The 13165-nt window shown below is 36.7% G+C and overlaps 1 protein-coding gene across 4 annotated transcripts in view; it reads left to right on the forward strand.

Annotated features, from left to right (window-relative positions):
* SUGCT (succinyl-CoA:glutarate-CoA transferase) overlaps positions 1-13165 on the forward strand; it is a 338675-nt gene that overhangs the window by 38164 nt on the left and 287346 nt on the right. For all 4 annotated transcript variants that reach the window (XM_049816964.1, XM_049816965.1, XM_049816966.1 and 1 more), the window contains 2 exons: positions 3454-3545; positions 10868-11011. In XM_049816964.1, the coding sequence (XP_049672921.1) occupies positions 3454-3545; positions 10868-11011 (236 nt within the window). The remainder of the gene's footprint in view (positions 1-3453; positions 3546-10867; positions 11012-13165) is intronic.

Genomic DNA, 13165 nt, shown 5'->3' on the forward strand with positions numbered 1-13165 from the left:
AAAATCGTATTTCTAAAATACCACTTGAAAAATGCATGACTTGTTGCCTGCCACCTTTCCTGAATATAGTGTTTGAGGGATGGGTGTTTGTCCTTGCCAGAAGAGCATTGCAAAGCATTTTATAGTTGTTCTGTCTACATACCAAATGCTTAATTTTCAGATGTTTTCTTTTTATGAAAACATTTGTGTGAGCAGACGTGTTGAGATGGCTTTTCTTTGTTAATAATTGAGGCCAGTACATAATTTCTCACTTACTTCAATATGCTTTTCACTATTCAATTAAAGTTGTTTTGAGTATATTTTTTTTATTGAGCAAGATTTTGTTTTTGAAGTGGCCCCGCACATTTAAGTGGTTTTAATGCTACAGTTCATTCCAATGAGATAATGGTATATGCCTAGTTGGAGCCCTTCAGAGCATTTTTGGGTGGATCCACCATATTTTATTTGCTAATCCTGTTGTGTTTGAATATGAAAACTTTGTTATTTTCTGTAAACTTAAGTGTGTAAATATGAAAGGAAATGTTACCAGTTGCTATTTAGGGTCTCAGTCAGCTGTTGTCAGAGACATGATTTCAAATAAAACTGAGTAAAGTGGTAGGTTTTTTTCCTTCTGTCTTGTGAGTAGTGAAGTCAATAAGATACAGATTTAAACATAAGAAAAGTGTTGAATCCTTTCTTCCAATATGTTTGTTTTGAGGCTATGTTGACAAAGTCAATGTGCTGGCTGTAGTATTCTGATACTCCCTGTGACGCTGAGTGTGGAAGTTGAGTTCCTCCTCAGCTTTGTACAATGCAGATCTGATGTCTCCAGAAAAATATCAGGTAATTAAGATAGTTTGTGATATAATGGGGAAATTAGTATGGCTAGTAGATATTGTTTTGCATGGCTAGAGGGTATTGTTTTGCTTGGTTGATTTACTAAATATTAATTGGAGTAACAAAGTGATTTGACGTGATCATTATTCTCTTACACTGTATTTTAGAAGTAATGTATGAGTTTTGTACATAACAACATTGGTCCAAATGGAGGAACTGAGGAAGATTTACCCCAATGAGCAATGATTTTTAATTGTGTGCTGTAATCAACAAAGCCAGTGTTTAGGCTGTAACGTCTATCAAACAGACCGTATGTATGTAGAGAAGATTATTCCTGGAGAATAATTAAAAAGAATTTAGGAGATTCAGGGAGTTTTATCTTGCAGTTTGTGTTGATCTATTTTTATTTTAATACTGTTCTCAGAGCTAAGAGTAATACAGAAACGTTGCCTTAGAAGTGCCAGCCAAACTAGGAATCCTGTCTGTGACATATCTCCTAATTCTTTGCTCCTGTAATTATGGAATTTCTCCTAGAGATACCTAAAAAGGGAAAAGAAAGCATGAGGATAGCTTTTGAATTTGCTGCCTTGGAGGAGGAGAGACTTAAATTATTTGTAAGGGCTCTGGTGGTTTCTGTTAGGTCTAATAATAACAATCAAACATGTTGCTCCTTCCCTGTTGGCTTCTCACCTCTGTGCTGGTGGTCACTGGTTCCATAAGAGAAAACCAGACTTGGCTTTTTAACCACTTTACGGTGATTACGTTGTACAGGCCTAGTACATTAACTACCTCCAACTTCAGCCCTAAATTATTACGTTATAGTGTGATTGACAGGCAGTAATCCCTTGTAAGGGAATAGGATTGATATCTGGATTTGTAACTTCTTCAGTTGATCCTGCAAGAACTCCTCAACTGGAAGATTCTGTGTTTTTTATTGGAAGAACATGATGAGTTAAAGCAGAGGAAAGCAAGAGAACATCCTTCTGGCTACAGCTGGGTATTGGTTTTGCGTGATGGGGTTTTGGTAGTGGGGGAGGGCTGCAGGGGTGGCTCCTGTAAGAAGCTGCTGGAAGCTTCCCTGGCTCCAAGTTGGACCCACCTCTGGCCAAGGCTGAGCCCATTGGTGATGGTGGTAGTGCTTCTGGGAGAACAGATTTAAGAAGGGGAACCTGCAGTGAGTGAGGGGAGTGGGATGCAAGAGAAACCCCTGTGCAGACGGCAAGGTCAGTGAAGAAGGAGGGGGAGGAGGGGATGCCCCTGCAGCACACGGAGGTGAGCGGGGGAGCAGATGCCCACCTGCAGCCCGGGGAGGACCACACGCTGGAGCCCGTGGGTGCCCCTGAAGATGGCTGTGACTCCATGGGAAACCCATGCTGGAGCAGTCTGTGACCGAAGATCGGCCCGCGAAAAGGACCCATGCCAGGGAAGTTTGTGAGGAACTTCAGCCCGTGGAAAGGACTCATGTTGGAGAAGTTTGTGAAGGACTGTCTCCCGTGGGAGGGACCCCACGGTGGAGCAGGGGAAGAGTGAGGAGTCCTCCCCCTGAGGAGAAAGGAGCAGCGGAGACAAAGTGTGATGAACTGACCCCAACCCCCATCCCCTGTTCCCCTGCGCTGCTGGCAGGGAGGAGGTAGAGAAAAGCGGGAGTGGAGTTGAGCCGGGAAAAGGAGGGAGAGGTCAGGGGGAAGGTGTTTTAAGATTTGGTTTTACTTTGCATTATCCTGTTTTGTTTTGATTTGATTTGTAGTAGATTAAATTAATTTTGGTTTTTCCCCAAACTGAGTCTGTCTTTTGCCCATGACCATAAGTGGTGAGTGATCCTTCCCAGTCCTTGTCTCAACCCACGAATGAGTGAGCGAGCAGCTTCGTGGTGCTTTGTTGCTGGCTGGGCTTAAACCATGACAAGCTGTTAATTCTAAGCTAATTCTGTAGCTGAACAAAACTGTATTTATGTAGTCTAAAAGTCTTAAAAAATTTTAAGACTGTAGTCTTAAAATACAAAAGTCTTTTGTATTTTTGCATTTCATTGTTGCTAACTCTCTGCAAAGAGATTGTGTGTACTTGTTAGAGGGCCAGCCTTGCCCTCTGTTGTAAACAATGTTTTATTTTGAAGGTAGCTCTGTATAGATGTGGAATAAAGTAAGAGAAGTAAGGTGGGAACACTTCATGTGTCTAAACCATAGTGTCATGTTTTTAGTATGGTTTGTGGTATCAAGATATCTTTATGGCAGAGTGGAGATACAACACAGGCTACTTGGGGCCTGTTGGACAGCAGTTGGAGGCCTGTAGAGATACTGTAGAGCCTCTGAAGTGATATCTGAATCCCACTTCAGCTGACCCAGCAAATTAAAAGAAGGAATTCTATCCAAAGTAAATGAAACCTAGCAGGGCCAGGAATCTGTCTAGAATTAAGATCAAACACATCCTCAACCCATACAGAATAAATCCAACTTTTACTCTTAAAAATGTGCAGGAATAAATAGAATACAATAGCATTCATTGGTTGTACAGTCTGGACAACTTGTGAACAAAAGCTAATCAGAAATACTAGTTGGTTCCTTTTTGTACTAAAATAGTAATATGTGTTTGTTGTACTTGTCCTTGATTAAATTACTAGTTGTTCTCTTTCTGTTTTAGGTTATGGTCAGACTGGTCCAATGGTTCAGAGAGGTGGATATGACTCCATTGCAGCTGCTGTTTCTGGTCTCATGCATATCACAGGGCATGAGGTATGGTGCTCAACTTATAAATTTAACAGAATCTTTGTGCCATATACTAAAATTTGATGCTGCATGGAGCAAGTTAGGCTATGCTAACACATCTGTTATGCATGCCTTCCTGAGTCCAGCAAGTCTTATCTCTGGGAATCTCAGAAAATGATAGTGCTTATGTCCTTCAGGTATCTCGCTCCAGGCAAAGCCAATGCCTGAGAAACAGAAAATGGAAGAAAAATGGTATTATAAATCTCAAGTGTATAAATTGACAATTTATGCTAACCTGTTAATGGCCATTTGTAGTCACTTCAAGAGCTGTAATAGACACATTATTGACAGCTGTATGATGGAACCATACATATGTGTGGGAAGTCTCACCAGTGCTTTGATTTTGATATTACCTCTTTAAAAGAGGGAATTGTGAAGCCATCCAGATAACTCTGACAAACTGTCTTTTCAATCATCCCGCCTGAAAATAAGTAGAGAGATGCCATTAGTGGTTCTGGAAAAGCTTTATGTGCTGCTATTCCCAGTGATATCCAAGATCTTTGGTAGTTGCAGTAGTGCAGGAAGCATTACAGAGGTAGTTTAGTATCTGGATTTCAGGCATACATAGAATGTGTGTCTTCACCTCAGAAAAATGCTGGTCAAATAGGCATTTACTTAAGCTGTATTGAATCACCGACAGGTGCAGGGAATGTGGTCTCCAAATGTCACTTATCAAATGAGATAGTGTTAGAAGTCTATTCTCTGCATCATAAACACTAGATGGTCTCCTGTGGTGGTGCTCCTGATACTCTGGAAGCAGTAGTGCAGATCTTTAGAGTATGACACTTGCATGCCCTAGATAAACAAGGAGTTACCAAGTTTCTGTACTTGGTGTCAGATACTGATGTTTGAGTAGGTTGTTGAAAGCTAACCATGCATGATCTGAATGTAACTCTACTGCAGGATTGATAGTCTGCCAATTGACTTGTTTTCTGCCAAGAACAATGGCAAACATCAGAACTCTGTGTGTGTGGCAATTATTGTTACCAGAGTCCTCCTTTCTATTAAAAAAAAAAAAAGTCAAGCATCCTTTGACTGAGGAAAGTGAAACATCTTGTGCCTTGCGACTGTCTGCCCGTTGCTGCCATGTTAATGACACATAGTCACAGGATATCCCCCATCTCACAACATGAGAAGACATGAAGTTGAGTGCAGTCCTTACAGGTACTTCGCTTCAAATGTATAATGCATGTACACACTAAGCACTGACTGATCACAGTAACTGTAGTGTAAGTAATTTTTATGTTCTGACCCTGGTAGAGTGAAGGTTAGTACTTCCATGTAATTCAATGCCAGAAACTTCATGCGTGCCTCAAAATATGCCAATATGCCAAACAAAATTAAATGGAAGTATAAACTGTTAGAAAGGGGCGAATGTTGTTAGTACAACATGAATAAGTTATGTTGAAAAATTGAAAAAACCTAGGAGTCTCGTAAAGCTTTTCAATGATATGTGAATGACAGAAAATATAAGTGTTATACTGAATAATTGTATGTAAGTTATATTATGAGAGTAATATAGTCCTCAGTGGCCATTATGAAGATGGATTTTATTAAAAGATTGTGTTAAGATCTACACTGGAAATCCAGATGTTTGCGTCACCTCACCAGGACTCGAGGCAATGTAATCATAGGAATCATTTAATCACCATTAGTAACAGTTCCATCTATTCACTGGGGGCTTTCAACAATCGTTCAAACTTAGTCATTCTCTTGCGTAATTAAAATAAATGTGCTAAAACTTGCTTCTTATTTTTCTTTATTTGAAGTTGGTCATATATTCATCAGTTTCTCAAAACCATTTTCTGATATATAGAGGGACAGTTTAGTTTCAAAGACTTAAATGGTCTGTGACTCCAAAGAAGCAAATGTGTCTTTTGTTGTTGTAGTGAAAATTTGCTCAAGGGGCTTTAAAATCTTATTGTATGCTTGTTTGAAAGTTACTTTAAAATAACAATGTATTATTAATAGTAAAAACTTCCATGTTCTACATTTATGTTCATGTGACTGGGTTGTGTTTAAAATTCAACAAAACTAGGTCTGACAAAAGTAAAAACCTTGTTTCAGTCAGCATGTAGAGAAGTGGCCAAAGTAGAGAAGAAAAAAGAACCTTACTTTTTCATGCTGTTTTTCTTTATTAAAACTTGAATCATTTGTTGACCAGGTAACATGGAATTCACATACTAAAAATAACATCATTTGAAGCATACCCTAGTAAGCTAGGGTATGAATTTTTTTTTTCTTAAATAAAATTACAAATGCCACTCTTATGAACTGGGAAAAAAAAAAAAGAAAAGTTATGACAGATGATGTTGGTTTTGTATTGCATTGTGGTAGCTATAGATAATCGGCATAACAACATCAGTGTAGCAGTGCTCTGGGGAAACTTCCCTTCAGTAAACAAGCCATTGAATGTGCTTGCAGGATCGTCTTAGAGTTATCTGCTGATGCAGTAGACAAATTATAATGAATTTGAGCAGCAGCAACAAAACATTTACATATATCACTGAGGTACTTAATTTTGAGGTATGTTAATACATATTTACAGCTCCTCAAAAAGCCTTTTAATAATAGGATACTAAAATTATGTCCTGTATCTGACACTTTTAAAATGGATAGAATAGCAACATATGTTCTATTTTAGCTTAGAGAAATTTCATTTTGTGAATTTTAGTTTATTCCAACCTTCTGGCTACTGATTTGATGTGTCAAAAAGCAGTTTGTTGTTGCAGATCACATAACTTTATTGGGTACTGAGGCCATGCCTCTGGTCAGTAGTCTTAAGCCATGAAATCAATATATTACCAGCATCGGATTTTGAGCAAAACTTAAACCTTCATGAATTCTGTCACATATGTAACATTCATTTTCTTCAATACTTTATATTTCATGTAGCACTATAATTTTTGAAGCAGTAAAGGGATCACAGTGGAAGAGATGGGAGTTTCTGACTAAAACGTGTGTATTTTATCCAAGTTATCTTTTTGTTAAGGAGATAAAGTTATTGTAAAACAAATATGGAATGCACCAAAGATACACAATAATACTACGTTTGGCACACAGTATAAGCCTTTTGAAAGGGAGATGAATTGTATGCTTTATCCATCTGATTTTTAAGATCTGAAAGAAGATTCCTGTATAAAGAAATTCTGAATGGCTTGCTTTTTTTTTGCTAGAAAATAGTTGTTACTGAAATGACTTAATGCTGATTATTTTGCAGTGCTTCTGAGGAAAGTTCTGAACCTTGAAATCAAGCTAAAACTAATGCAATATTGCAAGGTTGCAGGCACAATCAACTGCATTTGTGCTAGTGTTGTTTTTGCTGATTGTACAAAACCAAACACATTCAGTGTATGCTATCTTGAAGCCACGTTTTCATGTGCAGAAACCTGCATGGAATTCAAGCTCTTACACATGTACTTGATTACTTCTGTATTAGAAATGTGTGACACCTGTGAAATTTGAAATTCTAGTGTGCTTATGAAAACTGACAAGCAATAGTGGGGAATCTCGTTTTTGTAAATCTGTACCACAAACCCATTTTGAATGAAAGTAGTTGCTTCAGGCCACATTCAGTTTTTCTTTACATAAATTAAAATATGCTAAAAGGACAAAGTTTACACTGATGACACTTTTATTGTCGTGGATGACATAATTTATAGATGTTTCCTCGTTAAATACCACATTTAAGTTTCATATTTGATGAACAGAAAGCTTTTACTTAATATATTCAGATACATTAGTGCCAGATGAATATCCCTTTGAAAATTTCTATGACTCATTAAGGCAATAACTTGCAATTAATTAAATAAAACCCAGTTTGGATACAAATCCCCTTCCACCTCCAAGTGGATTATTACATGCAATTTTTGATATTCAGAGTATCTTTATGGTGTGGGTTCTTTCTTGCTGAAGAAACATTTTAGTTTTACTGAACACAAGACAGCAAGACATGATTGGGATCTACAATACCAGAGGGGCCATTCTTCAGCTTAAAACCAAACAAACTGCAACAAAAGAGTACACATGGTATATAGCTCAGAGCTGTTGAAAAATATAGCCATTGCCGGTTCATATAGCTTCAGCAGCTATTTCCCATTTGTAAAGGCTACTGGACTTAGAATATTTTTATTAAGCATGTCATTTCGGAACAACTTCCATTTTTACTGAATCATTTCTATGTTACTGATGTCAGTTTGGGAAGAGAAATTGTCAAAGGGGGGTAAAAAAAAAAAAAAAAAAAAGCTTTGGAAAAGAAGCTTCCAAAATGTGTTGTGGCTATCTCTGGGCCAGAATGTGTTGACAAATTGTAAGGAATTTAGCAAACAGCAAAAATGAGGAATAGAAGTGTAAACTGGTGGTAAGATTGAACAATAGCAAAGCACAGTGGCAGAAGAAAGTCTGCTCTACTGGAGTGATTCTTCATCTTTTCGAATGAGTAAAGGGAGTGTCCTGGTACTGCCCCTAATTAAGGTTCAACCCAGCCCTTGAGCCTGGATGGCAGCTTTGTTTGCTTAAAGCACTTTCTATGTGATTAGGGCTACCTTTTATCCTTCTACCAGAACAGTAATTTTGCTTTTGGCTGGCAGCGGTGGTGGTGGTGGTGTGTGTTACTTTTAAAATAATTTGCTTGAATAAGTGCAACTGTATAGAACCTTCCATTGCTCAGGGAACTAGTATAATGCTAGCTGCACAAAAGTACTGCTGAGCTGTCAGAAATTCCATCTAAAGGAAGGTATTTGTGTGTGTAGCTTTGTCCTTCATATAAAGTAGCTTCATATTCCTTGTTTTGCAGGGACAACCTGAATGAACCCATTTCACAGTACTTACAGCTGTGCATACTGTCACAGAAAGGCTGGTTTATGGCACAGGTGGATATTAGAAGCTGATTAAAGGGTGAGAAATGGCAGCTACTCATGGAGCTTGGTAGAAAGACCAAGGAAAGCTAGGAATTGTGTTGGCTGCTGCGGAATTATAGGTTGTGGAGTGTTAGGATGAACTGAAGCCAATGTGTTAAAAATAATGTAGCAGTATAGTGCTAGTAGTTTGTAGCGCTGTTCTGTATGGGGAAACTGTGAAAATATTTTTAGAAAGAAAGGTGAGCTTTTTACTGAGGCAAAGGAAGTGTTTGCTTTAAAACATTAGGTAGTTCAGTACTTGATGAGGAAAGTGCTGGAATGAAGGCTTGAGAAGACAAATTCATACCTAAAAATCTATTAAAAATTAAAATAGGCCTGATTTTTATATCTTCAAAGTGTAGTTTTCTCCATCAAGGGTTAAATTAATGACACTTTGAAAACAGTGGAAAATGTTTTCAAACTAAGAATGTTGCTGCATATCTGTTTGCAAAAACTTAAGTCATTTTTCATTTCTTGTCATCCCACTGTCTTGGTTGTAATGAGGAAAGAATAATTTAACAAACTGAGAACTTGCAGCAGGTAATGTGGGGGAAATGTGTTGGTTTGTTTTTTTTTTAAATTTGTATTTCTCAGTGATAGCTCTGAGGAGCAAAAACCTTCTCATATGCTAATTAGTTTTCTCAGGAGGCCTATGTGTATAAAAATAAAGAACTTCCTTTCCTGTTTTCCCTCAGAGTTGGGTACAAGGAGAGTGGTGAATGGATAGAACCTTTGAATTGCCTTTTCTATTGGGAAGGTGAAGTAGCTTAGTGTAGAGTGTGGAGAAGGAAGAAGGGATTCTTCAAAAAAGTACTTCTTGAAGCAGTGTTCACCTTAAGGATGTGTAGTTTATACATCATCCTTAATGTCTAGGCTATAGATAGTCACAGACTAATCCTTACAGTAACCGAGATGATTTTTTTTTAAAATTTTGTCATATTGGATAACAGATTTTATAATTTTGTTTAGTTACTTTTATGATATGAATAAAATAGAAGCCTTTTCCATCTTACGTAGAAAATATTGTACTACACACTTTTATCCCAGAGTTGACCTATTAATGCAATTGATAATGCAATATGATACTATTTTTCTTAAAATAATTTTTAACGTATATGATTTGATAGCAATTATGTAAATTCTGGTGGAGTGCAAAAGAAAAAAAACCATGGTGAAGATAAGTTTTAAATTTTTTACGTGAAGCCAAGACACTTTTTTTATAATTATAAGTAAACTTAACTCGCTTGCAATCTTCAAGTATGATTACACGTAACAGTTTAGACATGACTAATTAAAATAATTCTGTAAATTCAATTTTATTGAATTTATGCTAGATTAGTTTGAAGGCACTTATGGGAACTTTGACAGACAGTTATTATTTATCAATTATACTGATTTTAAGTTGGTTTATGATAGGCTTACTTAGGTGCTTAAACTCTGAAACAATCCTGTTAGCTTGGTGCTGCTGTTTGTGGAGTGTACTTCAGGGCACGCAATTGCTGTCAGAATCTGAGCATTCGACCTCAAATTTTTTAGAGTAGGAAATGGGAGAATGTCTCAGAAGAAGCAATTTTAAGTGTCTATGGTAAAAGCCTACTTTGACTGAAATTAGAAGTTCATTTTGCCATTGATTGCAGAGGGGCCATATTTCATGCCAGTGATTAGGAAGGTTCTGAAACACATGATGTAAAATGAAGATTCTTTCCTTTATGCCAGAAAAAGGGATGACATACTGAAAAAGGATATTTGAACGAGCAACTTTCCAGTGATTATTGGTCAGAACGTCAAGAATTTGCATGTATTTACATGTGTAAACAAAACAAAGTTGTTTTTGTTTTCTCACTAGAAGCCTGGAGTGTTTATACTGGAAAATACAAAACTGAGATTTGGCTGGGGGAGGGCCAGAAGAGGAGGGAGGAAAAGAGAGAGAGAAGAGAAAGCAATATGGTTCTGCCTTTCAAACAGACTTGCACCTGGGTCAGCATAGTGTGGAACTCCTTTAGACCTTTGGCTTCTAGGCATAATGGAATTCAGTTTTCGCTGGATTGCCTTGTCTCTAACAGCATCTCTTTTCTTTTTGCATTGATGAGTTGAAGCGTTATGTTATTAGGGCAAAAGTAGCATAACAAATCATTCACAGTTTGCAGTCTGCAGCATTGCGAAGCTACTGTATTGTGTAGATACTGTAAGAATATCTTGTGTTTCAGTAGTAGTTTTCATACTTCAGTTCACTCAAAAATATTCAGTTTGCAATGCAGAAACACGTAAACGCTTTTTCAGATGAGTCTTGTGTAGAATGTACTATAACAAAAAGTAATGTTTTGTTCTTGCTTGTTTTCTTCTTTTTGTTGTTGTTGTTTTTGTTTGGGGTGTTGTCATCTTTTTCTTTAGGATGGTGAGCCAGTTAGACCAGGAGTAGCCATGACGGATCTTGCTACTGGGTTGTATACATATGGAGCAATTATGGCTGGTTTACTTCAGAGGCATAAAACGGGGAAAGGACTGCACATTGACTGCAATCTCTTGTCATCTCAGGTAGGAGTTTTAAAAAAAATCGCTTTTAGTTGTGTAGATGTTTGAACCTAAGAATACCATTTTGACATAAATTAATGCAAATTAGTTAGTACAACTAAAGACAACAAAAATGACAATAATGGCATTAGTGACAGTTTTCTTATTCTGCCACTCTGGTAGTGACCATTTTCTATGACGTGGTTATAATTACTACTGCATTACGTTTGGTTTTCACTTTTTACAAAGGACCTCCATGTTCTTTGAAAGCATGGGTTAATCAAGGTTTATAGTATCCCTGAGATTGTAAGTAACAGTTGGAGTAGATAAATTGAGGTAGATAAGCATAAATGGTGAAACCACTGTTGGAAGGGAGGTCTAGGTACTGGGTAACATTGCTACCGGAGTGACTGAATGATTTGTGCAAAATCACCCACAGTAATCAAGTATCACCCAAGTGTCAAAGTAATGTAATCCATGAGGTCTGCCTTTTGGCTCTGGGAATTAAAGAATAAAGTAAGCTTGAAGATGCAGCATTTTCTAGGCACATTAAAGAGAAATCACATCAAAATTGTAAAGACAAAGATGTTTTGATCATGAAAGGTATACCGTATACCATGAATAATGAGAAATTTAAATTGTCTTTGAACATTTAAGCACCATTGATGCAATGATTTATAATTCACAAAAAGAAAGTGATGTGGTATGAACTGCATATGATCAGATGGTACAATGTCTTGATGGTGTAGATCCCTGCTGGTAGCAAGTGGATATATAGTGCATAGGGATTTTTGTGTATGTTTTAAAATGTACATCAAAACTGTATACAGTGCTACTCAAAGCTATGGCAGTGCTCTGTAATTTTCATCTTCACTCAATTGTGTTTTTCCTCACATTATACTTGTCAGTACATTTGAGAGGTGATAGAGTGCCCATTGTACAAATAGTTGGCCCTGGTGTGAGCAAGAGGTTGGACAAGATGACCTCTAAAAGTTCCCTCCCACCTATATCACTGTATGATAATAATGATTGAGACTAATGGTTGAGGTTGCTCTTGTTTTAATAACTACTTCTCTGCATTAAATGCCTACTGAAATCAGATTTGGAAAGGAGGGTAAGCCCTTGCTTAAATCAACAAAGAATTTCTCATTTGTTTCAGAAATGTTTGGAAGGACTGAACTCTTCATCATACTTGTGTATACTTGTAAATGTTTTGTCTGTATTTGAAAAATGTAGTAAGCAGTTTAGAAAAATATTTTAAATATATGCTAAACTCTGAATAAGTATTTTGCATATATATATGGCAGGGTTTTTTTTTTAATGTAGTGTTTTATATTATGGCAGCTTCTCCATTATCTTTTTAATTACTAATTTTATTGGAAGGACTTACATTAATTTCTGTTATTTTCCAGAATAATTCTGTTATTTTTTGATTCCTTGTTCCACTGTTGTTTGGCTTTTTTTAATGGAGCCTTCTTGATTATTATTTGGTATTTTATCAAATGCTGAAAGTAAGAATTGAAGTTAGGTGTTGCTGTAACTCTTTTGTTTCACCTTACCTTGTTACCTCATTTGTCTTTAGAATCTTTTTCCTTGGTTAGGATAGATTTGGCTATGCACAAGTGTTCTCATATTGCAAAATTTCTATCTGAAGTGCCATATCATCATCCTTTAGGCCACTCACTGGAATACACAAAGGGAAGGAAGACTTGGACACATGTTAGTGAACAAAGCATGATATATGTTTGACTTCTGTGTGCTTAGATGAAGAAGTACTAAATGGTGAAGGAACAGTTTAGTGATTTCTTTTTCTTTTAAACATTAACTCATTCCATGCTTGTTATCAAATTACAGTTATCTAAAAGTCATTAAGAAGTAATTCCATACATGCATACTATTATTGTAAAATAGGTGTTTTTATTTACTTCAGTGTTGGATAAATTAAACTGAAATAAGTCGGTATTTTGGAATAGAGTATGGGTATAAGCTGTTAATCAGAAAACAGCTATTTTGTTTTAGATAATCCTATTACTTCAGTCCAAATTAACTTTAGGGTGTTGGCCCAGGACTGTAATGAAGACATCTATTAAATTGGAAAAAATATTTATGGATGAGGTGCTGGGATACCAAAAATAAATCCATGTGATCAATCCCATTAAAAAAAAAAGTGTTAAAACG

This window comes from Accipiter gentilis, chromosome 14 (genome assembly GCF_929443795.1).
Source record: "Accipiter gentilis chromosome 14, bAccGen1.1, whole genome shotgun sequence".
Taxonomy (NCBI): domain Eukaryota; kingdom Metazoa; phylum Chordata; class Aves; order Accipitriformes; family Accipitridae; genus Astur; species Astur gentilis.